The sequence below is a fragment of the Arachis hypogaea genome, chromosome 15 (assembly GCF_003086295.3).
Source record: "Arachis hypogaea cultivar Tifrunner chromosome 15, arahy.Tifrunner.gnm2.J5K5, whole genome shotgun sequence".
In the NCBI taxonomy this organism is placed as follows: Eukaryota; Viridiplantae; Streptophyta; class Magnoliopsida; order Fabales; family Fabaceae; genus Arachis; species Arachis hypogaea.
Window position 1 is genome coordinate 10017683 of NC_092050.1, and position 15804 is coordinate 10033486.

The 15804-nt window shown below is 36.4% G+C and overlaps 1 protein-coding gene across 1 annotated transcript; it reads left to right on the plus strand.

The window, feature by feature from the left end:
• Positions 1–10778: 10778 nt before the first annotated feature.
• On the plus strand, positions 10779–12431 carry LOC112748952 (fatty acid elongase 3-like). Its single transcript, XM_025797204.3, has one exon. It carries the CDS (start codon positions 11128–11130, stop codon positions 12241–12243), a length of 1116 nt encoding a protein of 371 aa, XP_025652989.1. The 5' UTR covers positions 10779–11127; the 3' UTR covers positions 12244–12431.
• The last annotated feature ends 3373 nt before the right edge of the window (positions 12432–15804 follow it).

The following is a 15804-nucleotide window of genomic DNA, read 5'->3' on the forward strand; positions in this document are numbered from 1 at the left end:
AATAAGAAAATACTTATAATAAATTAACAAGAATAACCCAAAAAAATAAAAACAGAATTAACCCCGTTCTTAGTGTCTCTATGTCATCAGGTCAGAGTGAACTCAAAAATAATTTAAAGTTCGACCAAAATCTTATAAATAGATCATTTCAAATACTACGAAAGATGAACGATTTTACATAATAAAAAACTTAATCAGTCTATTTTAAATAATAAAAAATTAGTCATCCATTTAAATTGGTAAATACAATAGTAATTGTGTATTTCGACAATTGAAATAACTAAATTATATATTTTAAAAAAAATCCATTTAAGGTGAACATAATATTAGAGCATGGGATAAATAGCGAAAAGAAGGAACGGGAAAACAGGAAGTCACTGTTTTCGCCATTCGAAAACGGAAAATTTTGTTTTCATCTTTCAGAGTTAAGCAACCCAAATTTTTCTCCACTCCTTTCCATTTATAAATGAACCCCACAAATTTTATATTTTACAAAACCTCCCAGGGCATTAGATGACCACATTTTTTTTTCCTCACAGCACAACCAGCCTACCTGTTACTCACCCTAAGGTATTTTGGCTACTGCACTATCTGTTTTTTTGATCAACTGTAATCAAATCAATTAAAGAAACATTGGTGTAGGAGTTTCAATCAAAGAGACACAGAAATCGCATAGATATCTCCATATATATCCTTGCTTAATAGTATTTGTTAACTTCTTCTAAAACACCAAATTACTAAATTTGCAGTATCTCCCTAATTCTTTTCACCTGCAAACTGGCACTCAAAGGATAAAATGAAATCAAATCCAACATGGAATACGCATAAGCAGCTAACCACGTACAAAAACAAAATGTAGAATGAAATGAAGTTTAAATTTAGTTTGCACAAAATTCGACCAACTATGCTCGTATGTTAATTTCATGGCCTAAATTGGAGAAAGCACTGCACAGAGAAAAATTTCATCTATGAACTAATGTCTGTGTATTCTGAACAACTATTCAATGACAATGCAAAAGCTATTACTAAATATTCCTGAAAGATAATAGTGCAGAAAAAAAAGTCAACTGCAAACCAACACAGATAGTTCATACTAGAATACATTACCTACCTTGAACTCTAATGTCACTAGCAATAGATAAACTTACCTAAAAATTCAATTGATCACTAAAGAAAAATCAGCATAACTCAATCACAATCGTCAATTGAATTCAGATACAAGAATATGGGTTTTCTAATTGCTCCTCTTGGGCTGTGATATGGTTGGGTTAGCATGATGGCCTAATAACAAGTAACAAGGCTAATAGATTAATATTATTACATGGTTATTAGGCCATTCTGGTTTTCTCAGCAGGTTCTAATTCATTCATGAGCACGGTACTGCAGGGAGATATAAATAACAATGAAATGAAATGCAAATTCATCAATGATTTTTACTAACCACATGTACAGGTTTCTCCAAATTGTCAACTCATTCATCATGTGCAATTAAAGGTTAACAAGTCAAACATAAAGGTATTATAGTCCTGACAGGCAGGATAGGTTCACAATTGCAACTTATCACCATATACATTGCCATTGAACATATGCTGGGTAAAGCTACACCGAAACATTACTAGCGAACACAGAACTAGCTATTCCCGTTATAGCCCATTGAACCTAACCAGAAGAATCCTTACCATATGTCATAATTGCCATCCACCTGTGCATCATGCCCTTGTTAACACATTTTTTCCACAACAAGACCGACTAAGGAATCCGCAAGAATGGCCCAACTACATCCCTGTTTCTTCTCACCAGCAACTTGTGTTTGCTTCTATGCGCAACCATTCCTTCTGCTGCACGATGGCCTGCCCACGGCATTCTGTTCACATCAACAACAAAAGCACGGTCCTTCAACAAAACATGCAACTCAATACAAAAAAAATAAGTGGGAAATCACTTAACACATCCAACTGGTTTTTCCACTACTACCTGTGATAGCCAATGCTCTAATAGTTCTTCGTTGGTGTGCCTTGTCGGATTAGACATTCGGCTGACATCGTTTCCATGAGACTCCCCTCTGTGGCCGGAGCAACACTGCGAAGCAAAGAACTATCCAATGTGTTGCCCTCTGAGGAAGATGTTGGCACTAGCGCCCCCGACACCCATTAGGGGGTTCCACTCTGTTTCACTAGACCCATGATTGTACCCCGGTGTTGCACCCTCACGATGGAGTGAAGCGGTGTGGCCTAGGTCACCCGTCTCATCAATATTGCGCTCCGAATTCTGCATACATCACTCACATCAGTTGACCCTAACCAACCCTAATCCATTTTCTTAAGCATGGAATGCAGCATTGGAAGTGAAAATTTAATGAAACATCTACTACAAAGAGATAACCAAACTGTAAGTTCCGAACAAACTTTTAACCAACCCAATCCAAATTTCTCACGAACCTAATAATCCTGTTATGTTTTTATTGTGGTATGCTGTTAGCATTAATAGTATCAAAGGATAGTAGGTTTAGAATCACTTTTAACTCGACCCCTAACCTGGAATCTTCCAGCAGATTTATCTCTCAAAGTTGCAGACGGGGCACTCCCCATCCCAGAGGAACACTCCGCGCAACCTGGGACCGCTCCCCCTTCAGTGTCAGGTCCACGATGGGCCCGATGCCACGTGCATGTCTTCTTCGTATGACCATGAACCCCACAGCTTGTACAACGTCGTCGCTTCGTTGGTATCTCACACTTGCTGCCCGGTTCTGGCTCTACCTCCTTTCCCTTCCTCGGAGCCCCCTTTGTTTTTGAAACCGGTGGATCCTTCAGTGCCGGCGGCATTGATAAACCAAGTTGGCTTCCGACCCGGCGGTATGCTCTTCGTTGAAGGTCCTCCACAAGGCTGGCAATGCCTTCCCTAGCGACAACAAACTCCGCGGGATCTTCAGAACCAAGTCTGGCAACCAAATTCATCAAACCACTGAGGGCACCATATCGGAGCAAGCGTCCCTGAGGGCCATCTGTCACTTGGGGGGGGGGTTTCGAACTCCAGTCCTTTGCATCCTTGCAACACCTGCTCAGAATAAGACCCTTCGGGATTTCTTCCAACCCTTCATACTTCATGACACATAATATATGACTACATGGAATTCCCTCACTGTTCCACATTGAACACTCACACTCAATCTTTTCCTCGTTCGGATCATACAACACCTTGTGTATCTTGTTAGGTTTTCCCATCTTCGAAAATTGGTATACACTAGTAGTGCTAATGCTGTCCCTGCTCCGAAACAATAAACTCGCGACACCCTTAATCTGTTTCTTTACTTCCCTAAAAATTGCTCGTGTATACACCTTTGATGCAAAAAGCTCGATCGAATCAAGGCCGGTCGTTAGCACCGGAGTATAGTACGTGGAATAGAATTGGGCAGTTACTTCATTATTCTGGTAGTCCTTTACAACCCGGTCCAAACTGTGTACGAGTTCCAAAATGCTATCAGTTGACTTGAGAAAACCCTTTATAAAAGCATTTATCCCTTCACATCTTGAAGTTGTCTTGTAACCCGCACAGAATGTGCCCCGTAGGTAGGCCATTCCCAGCTTTCTCTGGTTTCGTACATGTTTTGAACCCAAGTATTATCAACTATGCCGAGCGACTCAACCGAAGACTTCCAATACAACTCAAAGTCGTCGACTTCAAAATTTGCATACAGAGCTTTCTTAAAAACCTTGCGAAATTCAAGATCCTTCACCCTCTGGACGCAATTCTTTTCTAGGTGCCAAGCGCATAGTCTATGTGTTGCGGCCGGCATCACCTCCGCAATGGCAGCACGCATTGCCTTGTCCCCATCCGTCACAACTACGCATGGCCTCTTCTGTCCCATAACATCCAGCAGGTTCAACAACACCCACCGATAAGTTCGGACCTCTTCATCCTCTAATAGCACAAACCCGAATATGGATGTTTGTTTGTGGTGATTTGAACCAGAGAAAACCACCAATGGCTTCTTGTACTTGTTAGAACGATATGTGGAGTCGAATGCCAGGACATCACCAAAGACCTGATAATCCGAAATCATCTCACCATCCGCCCAAAATAAGCTACCCAAACGATTCTCCGTGGTACGTGTGTAACGTGCGACCGTTATCATGTCCGCATTTGCCTTGCCCTCTAAGTAACTAATAGTTGCTGATGCATCACCATCACATATTCGCTCAACCCTTTGCCCATGCACATAATTATACAAATCCCGCTTCGTAATCGAAGCATGCCATACCCACCAGACTGCCCAGCCATGTAAGCCATTATTTTCGAGGTTGCGATCCCAAACTGCTTGAAACTATCCACCTGTGCCTTGTCGCCCGCACTCATCTTCCGGTGACTTGGGAGGAGATGTGTGAACATCGCCGGGGCAAGCTCATGGTTGTGTTCGTCCATGATGGTTCTCACTTTCCACACGTTGTGTTGCACATCGTAATAAATCTTCAACTTAGCCTTACAATCCGTCTGGCTGTCAAGCCTCTCCTCCCTTACTCGCTCAGGACGGTCATAGTGCTTAGAATGTCTTGTCCCTTGTCGATGGCAAAAAAAGTCTCTTCTGACTAAAACCCCATTAACCCAAGCTACATCTCCCTTCCGAACTCCAAAGCCCCTCAATTTCGCAAACTCCTTGTATGCAGCATAAGCATCTTCCTCCGTCGCAAACTGTCTACCCAAGAAGTCATTCGCGACGACTTGCCTGCTTGTCGTACCGCTTGCCACGTCATTTATCCCACCAGATTCCTTGCAATATGCAGCATCCGCAGCACCTTGCTCCCTTGCTTCGGGACTGCCTCCGGGACCAATGTCGTCCACGTCATCGTATTCATCGTCGGTACCACAGTAATGTCCCGAATATTCATCGGAACTGCCCGCATCGGACTCATGACCCTCAATGTCGAACATGCGGTTGATATCCATCGCCCAATGCTGTGTGACTTCCTACCCTGAATCCATACAATCCAGAGACATGCAACTCATAATCGCAGAAGATATAAACTAAAAGCATGTACCACAAATACCAGGCCGGAGGGAATATTCACTTCCATAAATAAGGCACAATACCAGTTCATTGAATCTACATTAAGAGAAAATTCAGCAACCATTTATCTCGCTTTCACAAACACCAACTCATTGTAACTAATAACAACGTCCATAACTACTTAATTCATCGACACATTCACAAGAACAACCAAAAAGTTAGTGGCATACCTGAACCATCAACAAACTAGCTACGGTCACCTCTCTTACTTAACTAAGTAAACTTAATTCGAATGACGATGCGTTCCTTGCAAGACAAGGTTCATCAAATTTTTACCCACTATCCAAAGCGCAGCAACTTTAACTTTTCTTAACTAACTTCAACAGAAATACTAGCAACCCAAAGCCCATCTTAGGCATAATAGGGTCCTCACCCCAACTATACACAAATGGGTGAAACACCCTCTCCACCAAATAATCACATCAATCAAAAAACTTCAACCACTAGCATGTACTTCAATGTATCACTATACCTCCTATACACGCTTCATTCTCATTTGCATACATGGCATGTCTCATATGAATAAAAAAATCCAAGTTTCATCATCCTACCTACCATCCGGTTAGTTCCCAAAATAACAACCAATTTCATAAGCAAAATTCATCAAGCATAAAACCAAACTTAACTCTCTATACTTGTTTATCTCATAATTGCAGTACTTGTTCCTTCATTTCTTTGCCTGCTCGAACGTATTTTTTTTAATCTTACAATTGGATTCAACATTCAATCATATCCACTATATGTTCACACATATGCAACCACAGAACAAAGATCAATACATCATTTATGTTCCACATATTCTTACACATGTACGCATTATTAAATGACATCTACGGAGGATGAATGAGGAAGGGGGCAATGCTGCTCCTTACTTACCAGCTGATTAATCGCTGCTTCCCCACACCACAACTGCAACGCGAAACTGGGGCTTGGTGCACTCGGCCAGCACCTACACCGCCTCCTACGACTTCGAACCCAGCCTTATCTCGCGCGCCACGGCCAGGAGCAGCAGGAATAACACCAGCGACGGCGATCCTCCGCACTTAACCTAGGGATTTCCTTCCCTGTTAGCACCCTATCGAAGTGAAGAACCAACTCATGGGTTAGGGCCTTATTTTTTTTTGGCCCAAACAAGTTCCATGGCAACAGCCTCCAACCAACGGAACGCATAGGCTTCAGAACACCGTTCAACATTACCCCACCAAGCCGGCTCCTTCGCACCTCTCCTGAGCTCCTGGGACCTCCTCTGAGCCAATTGCACACTGCAGCGTGGGACCCAACACGTGTCAATAGGTGAAATATGAAAGGGAAAAATCTGTATATCTGTACGTACTTTGATCTGTACACTAGTGCGACCCCTAACTCAATTGTGAGATTTCACATTTGTAGGATTTGCTAAAGGTATATAAAGAGACCAGAAATGGAATGTTAGGACTTGATTACTCCACTAAGTTCTCACCATGGCTTGCATTTGGAAGCTTGTCTCCTCGTTTAATTGTTAACAAATTTGTTTTCATTATTCAATATATTGGCATAAAAAATTATTTGCTTGTAACCATTAAAGATGCTATTTGATATTTAAGTTAACTTGAACTTGGTAATGATTAAGAAAGTGCAGTTGTGAATGCAATTGTGCCGCTTTTAAAATATGAATAAGTATATAGCTGAAATCTTGCTTATTTATGTAACTATTTGTTTTGACATCTCAAATTATTGCTTTGTTGAATAGCTGAAGAGCCAGGAGAATTATTCTTACATGGTGGTTATATATACTAGTTCTTCTCCTTCCTATACAATGATTCAGATCAGTATTTCTTTTAGGGGTTTTATGAAAAGCAGGTTTTACTTTCATGCTTTTTCTTCATCTAATTTTTTCACTTATTTTCCTATGCATATTTAGAAGTGGTCTAAATTATAGAGTTAATTAGTGGGTTGAAGAACATGTCTCAGTTTATATAAGAACTCTTTTCATAAATATTTTCAGTGTAGCTATTAGCTTAATCTTTTGAGCGAGAGACACAGCGAGTACAACATAGATTGTTCAACACAGAATTTACCTATGCTTTCGATCATTGTTCATTGTTTATTGGTAAAGGAGTAGCATGCTGCTTCCTAGACAATAACTCTTCTTTTGTTTTTCCAGTCATCTATATATAGAAGGGAATCATATAGAGGGAATCTAGGAAGCACAGCAAATCGAAAGGACACCATCATTTGACCCAGCAGAAAAAGCAGGAGATTAAGGAAGCTTTTGAATTATTTTGTTGTGTATTAAGAAAAATGTTGCTTATTTTTTGTTGTGTATTATTTTGTTGAGAATTATTGATAAATATGTATTTGAAATACTAATTTAACCTTTTAATATCTATTTTAATTAGAATTTTATTATTAGTTATTTTGTCTCTTTTATAATTTTTTTTCTATTGTGCACAAATTTAATTTATTAATTAAAATAATTACACATGTATGAACAAAAAAATTTATTGTAAATTTTATTATTTTTTGTATTTTTATTACAAAAGTAACTTTTATTTTTGCCAAAAAGGCAACCCTTCTATTAGTTGCATATTTTGAATATTAGACAATACTTGTATGGTTGCATATCCAAAAGAAAAGGCAACACTTGTATAGGTTGCATATCCAAAAGAAAAGGCAATACTTTAAAGGATTGCATATTCAAAACTAATAGGCGACACTTTTTAGTAGTGACCAAAATATGAGAGAAGAGACAACACTGCAAAAGTGTTGTCTCAAACACACCTTTGAAGTGTTGTTGTTTTTCAACCAAAGGCAACACTTACCAAGTGTTGTTCTCAAAAGCGTTGCTTTTGAAACAAAAAAGTTTTGCCTTGATCTAAGGCAATGGCTGCATATGCAACGCCGTCCAAAAACGTTGCCTTAGGTCCAAAAGTGTTGTCATAGATCAAAAGCAACCTTTTGTTAGCCTTTAGGCAACACTTTTTAAATGTTGCCTTAACCTAAAAATGTTGTAGTGCATCTTTAATACATAGTAACTCAAAGTCAAAATTTATTTACTCAAGTAAGGTGTCTACATTCTATTGGCCAACTTCTTGTAGTCACCATAGTCATGGTAACACAATAGGTACCACAGAACGCACCTACTTAATATACATCCACGTAGAAGCATGTTCACGTTTCTTCATATGTTTTTTTCACTTTTTCTAATCCACACCATCCTTCTAAATTTGGCAATTTGCAGCTATCAATTGCACAATAATACTTGAATAACAAAAGATAATTTGGCAAAAAGAAAATTCTTATGCTGCAAAATAGTAAAATTATGTACTACTGTACTATAACCGGAAATGTTTGGTAACTAAAAAAAATTAGTCAAAAATAGTCATAACTTGTCTTATTTAACATTTATTAATTGTTACGACAATTAATAAATACTAAATAAGGTAAATTCTGGCTGTGTTTTTTTGTCTCCCTAACATTACCGAACCGATGTCTTGTAACAGCAAATATTAATGATAACGAAACAAACATTTAAGTTCACTGCACAATTCCCTCTCGAGTCTTGAATTCAGACACAAGATATTTACACATAAGTAACTAAGATAAAAAAGAATGACTGATTATCACCATAGAAAAATGATCGTAAGAAGGAAAAGCACATCGATAAAGAACATTGTCGCCGTGGCGAAAAATGTGGTCCCATATACAGTTGCATCATGAAAACCATGGAACTGCATATTCAGCAGAGACGGTACAAACCGACCAAAAGCAGTGGACACCGTGAAGTAGTTCCCAAACCCATAATTGGCCTCCGAAGGATGCGGTGGCGCACGGTGGGGACGGTGAAGGATCTCCAGTCCAGGGTAACATTTATTCCTTGGATCGGTTTGAGTCTTGCCCCTGTCGGTAAAGACATGGCCAACAGTAGAGGTGACGACTGTCTCGTTTGCCATATCTAAGCATATGTTGCACTCGAAACCACCTTCATGGTTCGAATAGTTGTACTCGGTTCTCCGAAACCACTCGTCATTCTGTCATTAGATCCCTCTCTACGATAACATGTGAAGACGAATGAAGATTCCAACGCAACATATTTTAAATAATTAATGAAGTGGCAATTAAGGGTACAAATTATATTAAAAGAATATTAGAGAAGAGAAAAAGATAAATAAATATAAAAGAGAGAACAATGAAAGGTTAAAAATCACATTTTACACTCTCAATTTTTTTTAACAATGGAGAGGATCCATTCTGTCGTCACAAGTTCTTCACTTTTGAGAAAAATCGTGGAACAATCCAGTTTCCTATTTCCTATTAGATTTCAAAGCCCAAAATCCTCGGAACGATAGACCAACGCTACTTGTCAAAGATAATCATTTTTCGCAGCAATAAGGAAAGTAATCCGTCTTTCATTTCTGAACACTTTTGGGCATGTAAGAGTCCTGCGGAACATCCCAGGCCCAATAAATTTAGTAAGATCTTTGTGTATTATAGTTATTCGTGAGTGTTGAGTCTGTAGTTTTTAAATTTCCCCCTCCTTTCTTCTCTGTTGTGTTTGGGCTGAATTGTCCTAGCCCTAACCCTGACAAAAAAAGCTTAAGAAAGACTTGTATACCAATTACCACAAAGTTATGATAATTGATAAACAATCATGCTATTTGTTCAAAAAAAAAAAAAAGAAAAATCATGTTATCTACACAAAAACTTATTTACTAATTAATGACTGCATAGCCATATAGAAATAAGTATTTGATCTTTTATAAAAAATTTTATTATAATACTTTGAACAAGTTTGATGAATTATTTATCTATTGTATATTTAATTATTCTGGTTACTAATTATTTAATAAGGTTAACTTTTAGTGTTTGTGGACTATATAGAGCATTTTTCAAAAGAGTATTACTACTTTCAATTTTAAATGTGTCTTTTTTGTAAATTTAATTTGGTTTAAAATAAGTGTTCATGACCGGAAAGAAAAAATAAAAGAGAAAAAGAGCAAATAGAAGAAAATAATAATATGTGATTATAACCAAAACATTTATTTGGGAGTAAATACAATTTTAGACCCATTATATAAGTTGGGATATTGAACTTTGTAATAATTGTAATTAATATTGAAAATGTCTTTCATAGATTAACTATGTGTTTGTGCTTACTCATATTGTTAAATGAAACCCTCACTACATACTGCCAATATATATGATCGTAGCCTACATCAATAATAATAGAAGGTTTTTACTTAAACTACTCTTCTTAAGACCATTTGAGTTTTGCAATAAATTAAACTTAGTAACTCACTATCATAATCAAGTAAACTACTTTCCAACCATGAGTTATTTAGTGGAATAATAAGCAATTCATCAATTTTCTCTCGGATGCAACTTGCTTCAAAGTTATTCTCATTTCATTTTCTTAGTCCCTAAGATAAAGAGTGGAGCACAATGCCGTGATTGCAAATATGAAAGAAAAGGGTACAGAAAGGGACGTGTGGGCTCAAGTAGTATTTGGCTTTATTTGAGCCATCTCACCGATTATGGCTTTATAATGATCTTTTCATATGAAGGAAGCCACAAGTGTCTAACCATATTAGTACTATTAGCTAATTTGCATGTTTCACGTACACTTGCACAAAGAGATTGTTTGATTGGTTTCAACTTTGAAGGTTCGGTAGGCTCCAATTGAGCAAGGGTTCTTCTCATTTCTAAACGACAATACCTTTTATCAGCTGGTCACTCTCATCATAAATCATAATGGTGTCATCACGGAATATCACTTCCAACAAAATATCTTTATTAACCTTTTTCTTAATCTGATCATTAGAAAACACGTTACTCAAAATTGGATAGAATTTTTAAATAAGAATTTACTATTCTGGATGAACTTTGATTTTGCTAGTTTTTTACAGTAGTTAAATAGTAAAAAAAAGAAAAAGGCAAATAGGTAGTGATGTAAAATGACTCAAATTAAATGTACTAATTTAAAAAAAAAAAAGAAGAGAAAGTCAAATAATAGTCAATATGTGTGATTGAAGTTGGCCACGTAGACTCAGGTGGAGAGCGGGTTGTTGGGAACAAATTTAGCGTGGATGGTTGCTGGTTGTCCTCTCTCGTTTTGTACAACAGCCGACGAAAAATCTAAAAGCATCATAAACAGACTCAACGCAAAGGAAAAAAAAAGAAAGAAATTAAATTACAATGAACGGAGGGAATATGATTTATTAAAGGGAATAGAGAGAGAGAGGGTATCCATAGCAGCAGCAGAATCATCGGCCATGTCAACCACAGCGGCGGGCGCCGCCGCCTCGTCCTTCATGGCGGTGATCCACACAATCAAGTTCTACCTCTCGGAGCATCCCGCTATCGTGGGGTTTCGGTGGAGCAACACCCAATGCTGGGGCTCCACGTGGCTGTTCCTCTTCAACTCCATCGCCATCTACATCCTCCTCTCTCTCTTCCTCCACCTCCTCCTCTCCCTCCTCCTCCCCCGCGGCACCACCGTCCCCCTGGGCCCCCTCCCCGCCCTCCACAGCCTCCTCATGTCCCTCATCTCCGCCACCATCTTCGCCGGCCTCCTCCTCTCCTCCGTCGCCGAAATCCGAGAAACCAGCTGGTTCTGGCGGCGCTCCAAGACCCCATTCCAATGGCTCCTCTGCTTCCCACTCGGCACGCGCCCCTCAGGCCGCGTGTTCTTCTGGTCCTACGTGTTCTACCTCTCACGCTTCCTCCACATGTTCCGTACAACCTTGTCGGTGCTACGAAGGCGCAAGTTGGCGTTCTTCCAGGTGTTCAACCACTCAATCTCCGCATTCATGTCGTTCCTGTGGCTGGAATTCTCGCAATCGTTTCAGGTTCTGGCGATCCTGTTCACCACTCTCGTTGACTCTCTGGTTTACGGTTACAGAGTGTGGACGGCGATAGGGTTGCGAAGCGCGTGTTTTCCATTCGTGGTGAATTGCAAGATGGTGCTGTTGGGGTGCAATCTGGTGTGCCACGTTGGGGTGCTCCTCCTGCATTTCTTCAACGGTGGCTGCAATGGGATGGGAGCCTGGGTTTTCAACTCTTTTCTGAACGGTGTCGTTTTGCTCTTATTCCTCAACTTCTATATTAGGATGTACATTCAGGGGAAAAAGAAGAAATCTTGTGCCGCCGCTAATAATAATAACAACGAATTATCAGACACATCCAAGTTGAAGCTCAATTGAGAAACTAAGAGATGTAGTCATCATTTTTGTTCCTTTTTTTTCACCTGTCTATGTAAAAACCATGCATGTATATGGAAACAAAATAAAACTATAGCTAAATTATTTTTTTGTTCATTTGATTTTGTAGACTATATGATTCTGATTCATTTATATGATGAATGAGCAAGCTATTGTAATTAATTAACAAACCACAATTTGCATTCTGGTCATGTTAGATAGGTTGGTGTACTGTAATGGTGTTTTCACTCTAGGTACTTATTGGTATGGAAACTTTTCAAGTAAACAAAAATCATATCATCGTGTATTTTAATTTTTCTCTTTGGTATAAAAGAAACACACGGCATCTAAATGTATGGCCATCCATGTAGCAATAATCTTCTTTCATTTGATAAAGTAAGTTTATTTGCTGGAAATCACAGTCCCAGCGATAGGCAATAAATTAAAGTTCATTTCCTCACCTATGACACGATATCATCTTGTGTCTCCCAGTCGACTTTTATTTTTATATAATAAAATAGTACCTCTATTTAATGCAGGTTACAAACGTGTAGCTAAAGCGTAGGTAATACGTGCAAAATGTGCAATCATTGTTATTTGTTTCCCTCTTATCTTCTTCTCCACATGTTCTGAAAACTTCTGATAGTAATATATATATACAGTAAATGCTACTCTATCCTCCCTAAAATAACATGTAAGTTATTCTTTTTGATAGGGGTGTTCAAATCTAAACTGATTTAAATTAAACCGCTCATCCAATCCAATCCAAACCGAAAACCGATTAAAACCGCACTAATTCGGATTTGATTGGATTCTATTTTTTGCTAACCGCTGAATCGGATCGGAATTCGGATATAATTTTCATAACCAATCTAATCCAATCCAAACCGCACAATATACTATAATATTATTATTTTATTATTATATTTACAATTATACTTATAACATGTTTAATTTTTTATACATTTTTATATTATTCATGTATTATTATTATTTAATAAATATTTTATATTCAAATATTATTTATTTATTTATTTTAACTAATCTATAATTTTATTTGTATTGTTATGATATTGTTGGCTTTTAAGATATTGTTGAGGCTTGTTATATCATTGTTGATTATTTAAAATTTGATGTTGAGACTTGTTATATATATTTAATTTTTTTAATTTATAAAACTGCAAATCCAATCCAATCCAAACCGCTTGAAATTGGATCCAATCAGATTGGATTTTTTTTTTAAAATAGCATCCAATCCAAACCACACCGCAAGTAAAATTAGTGTTCGGATCGGATAAGTTTTTTACTCAAAACCGATCCAAACCACACCGCAAACACCCCTACTTTTTTATGTGTCATATTTTAATGGGTGTTTATTTATTTTAAATTTTTAATAAAATTTGTTGAATGACTAATTTATCTAATAAAATAAAAAATAAAAAATTGATTTTGGGTCATTAAAATTTGTTGAAAATTTAACAAAATATTTAAAAAATAATGTTATATATTATTCTTTTATTTTTCACACAAAATCTCTGATTTCTAACAAAAATTAAATAAAAATTCAGACCTTCATAAAAAATAATTGCAAACTAGCTATGTTAATTTTAAAAAAACAAGATATAAAGTGTTTCCATTTTTTTTTCATATAATTCGAAACCAAATTACATAGAATAAATTTCCAAATTTAAAGATCTACTTAACACGATAAACTTTTTAAATTGAAAATTTTTACAGTGACACTAATTTGTATTTCTAGTTTTAATTTGTCACATCAATATTTTAGTTTAGAATTTAATTAATATAAAAAAATGTTAAATTAATATTTTAATAAATATATAACAAATGTATTAAAATAAATATCGAATTAGAATGTGACACATCAAAAAGAATAATTTACATGTTACTTTAGAGAAAGTAGGATAACATTCACCTCTATATATATATATATATATATATATATTTGTATTAGTCCGAAATCAAAATTTTTGAGATTTAATTGTTATTTTATTTTTTTTTTATATTTATCACACAAATTATGCATTTTAAATTTAAAAAAAAATTAAAATCAATGGATTTGAAACCAAAAAAAAATAGCCCAATCCGCCGGGCTTGAAAGTTTTTAACTGAATTTTTATTGACAACAAATTTTTAATTTACGATAAATTAGTACTTATTTGTTGGACAGAAAAATACTATAGTTAATGATACGGAACGTAACCCAGGATAAGATGGAAGATCAAAGAAAGGGACTCCTTTATCTCAATTTGATTTCCTGATGCAACAGTTAAGGGAATCATTCTACCTCACCTGTTCACACTCAAGTTTCTCAAAGAAACTCAAAGAAAATTTCATTCATCAATTAAGAAAAAAAATGGCTACCAGGTTTTAGAGGGTTTCTATACCTCTTAATTTAAATCCCTAACTCATAAGTTCACTAGAATAAAATATGGGCCAAATCATAATTGGGCCTAAAACAAATAAATAACAAAAATAAAATAAACATAGAATAAATTCTAAGAAAGTGATGTCTCTTTTAATTCATCTTGACTAATGAGAGTTTTCAATGCATCTTGTAAAATAGTAAGACGTGTGGCTTTTGATAATCGTTAATCATTGTCTTGCTCAATTCTTGATGCATCTCCTGAACACATGATTTAGCCATGTTTGCAAAACTTTTTTTTATTCTCTTAATTGTTGCTCTTGTAATTGGACCAATTGACATATGACAGTTCTCAGTTTGTCCCATAGGATTCGTATCAGTTAACCAAAAAAATAATAATAAAACACCTTAGCGATTTGAGCATAACTGGAGATTTCTGATTCGGAAATTTGAGCTGAAATTCATTGGATCGGGAGTTTGGTTTGGAAAAGTTCATTGATTCGGGAGTTTGGTTTGGAAGGGTGGATTGATGTAAGGGGGAGGGGGAGGGGGGCATTGTTGCTGCGCTTCAATCTCCAAAAAGAAAACAGTTTCACTTTTAATGGTCAAAGAGAAATTTTTTTTTTTTAAGATGTTAATATGTGTTTTAAAAATATATAATAAATTTATTATTATTAAAAAATTTTAAATATTTTTATTTAATAAATATAAAATAAATATATTAAAAATTTAATTTTTTTATATTTTAAATGATTTTTTTTTAATTTATAAACTTAATATGTTTTTTTATAATATAAGATAGATAAATATTTTTTTATTAGAGATTATTTCTTGTTGCATTCTGCCTAAAACAGAAATTTAAAGGAATTTAGAGATGATTTCGTCTTTTGAATTTCTCTATATATGAATGGATCCTTATGTAATATACTGCTCCATATAAAAGTCCCAATCTCATGTACTCAGAGAGAATGAGAGAAGGAGAGAGCGGGGGCGAGCGGATTGAGGGTGAAACACGGTGAGAAAGATGGCCATGCCATCGGAAGAGATAAGGGGGAGAGCGTGGGAGGGTGTGTATCCGATGTAAAGGAGGATTTTTTTCGAGAGGGTTTAGAAAAGTCATCAAATGTCTCTTTTAGAGATAAGGTCATTGGTGCAGAAAAGTCTAAGACTTTTGCATTAGT

What these genes read in the sequence shown, in the direction of transcription:
- LOC112748952 (XM_025797204.3), top strand. Translation starts at nt 11,128, where the DNA reads ATGGTTGCTGGTTGTCCTCTCTCGTTTTGTACAACAGCCGACGAAAAA.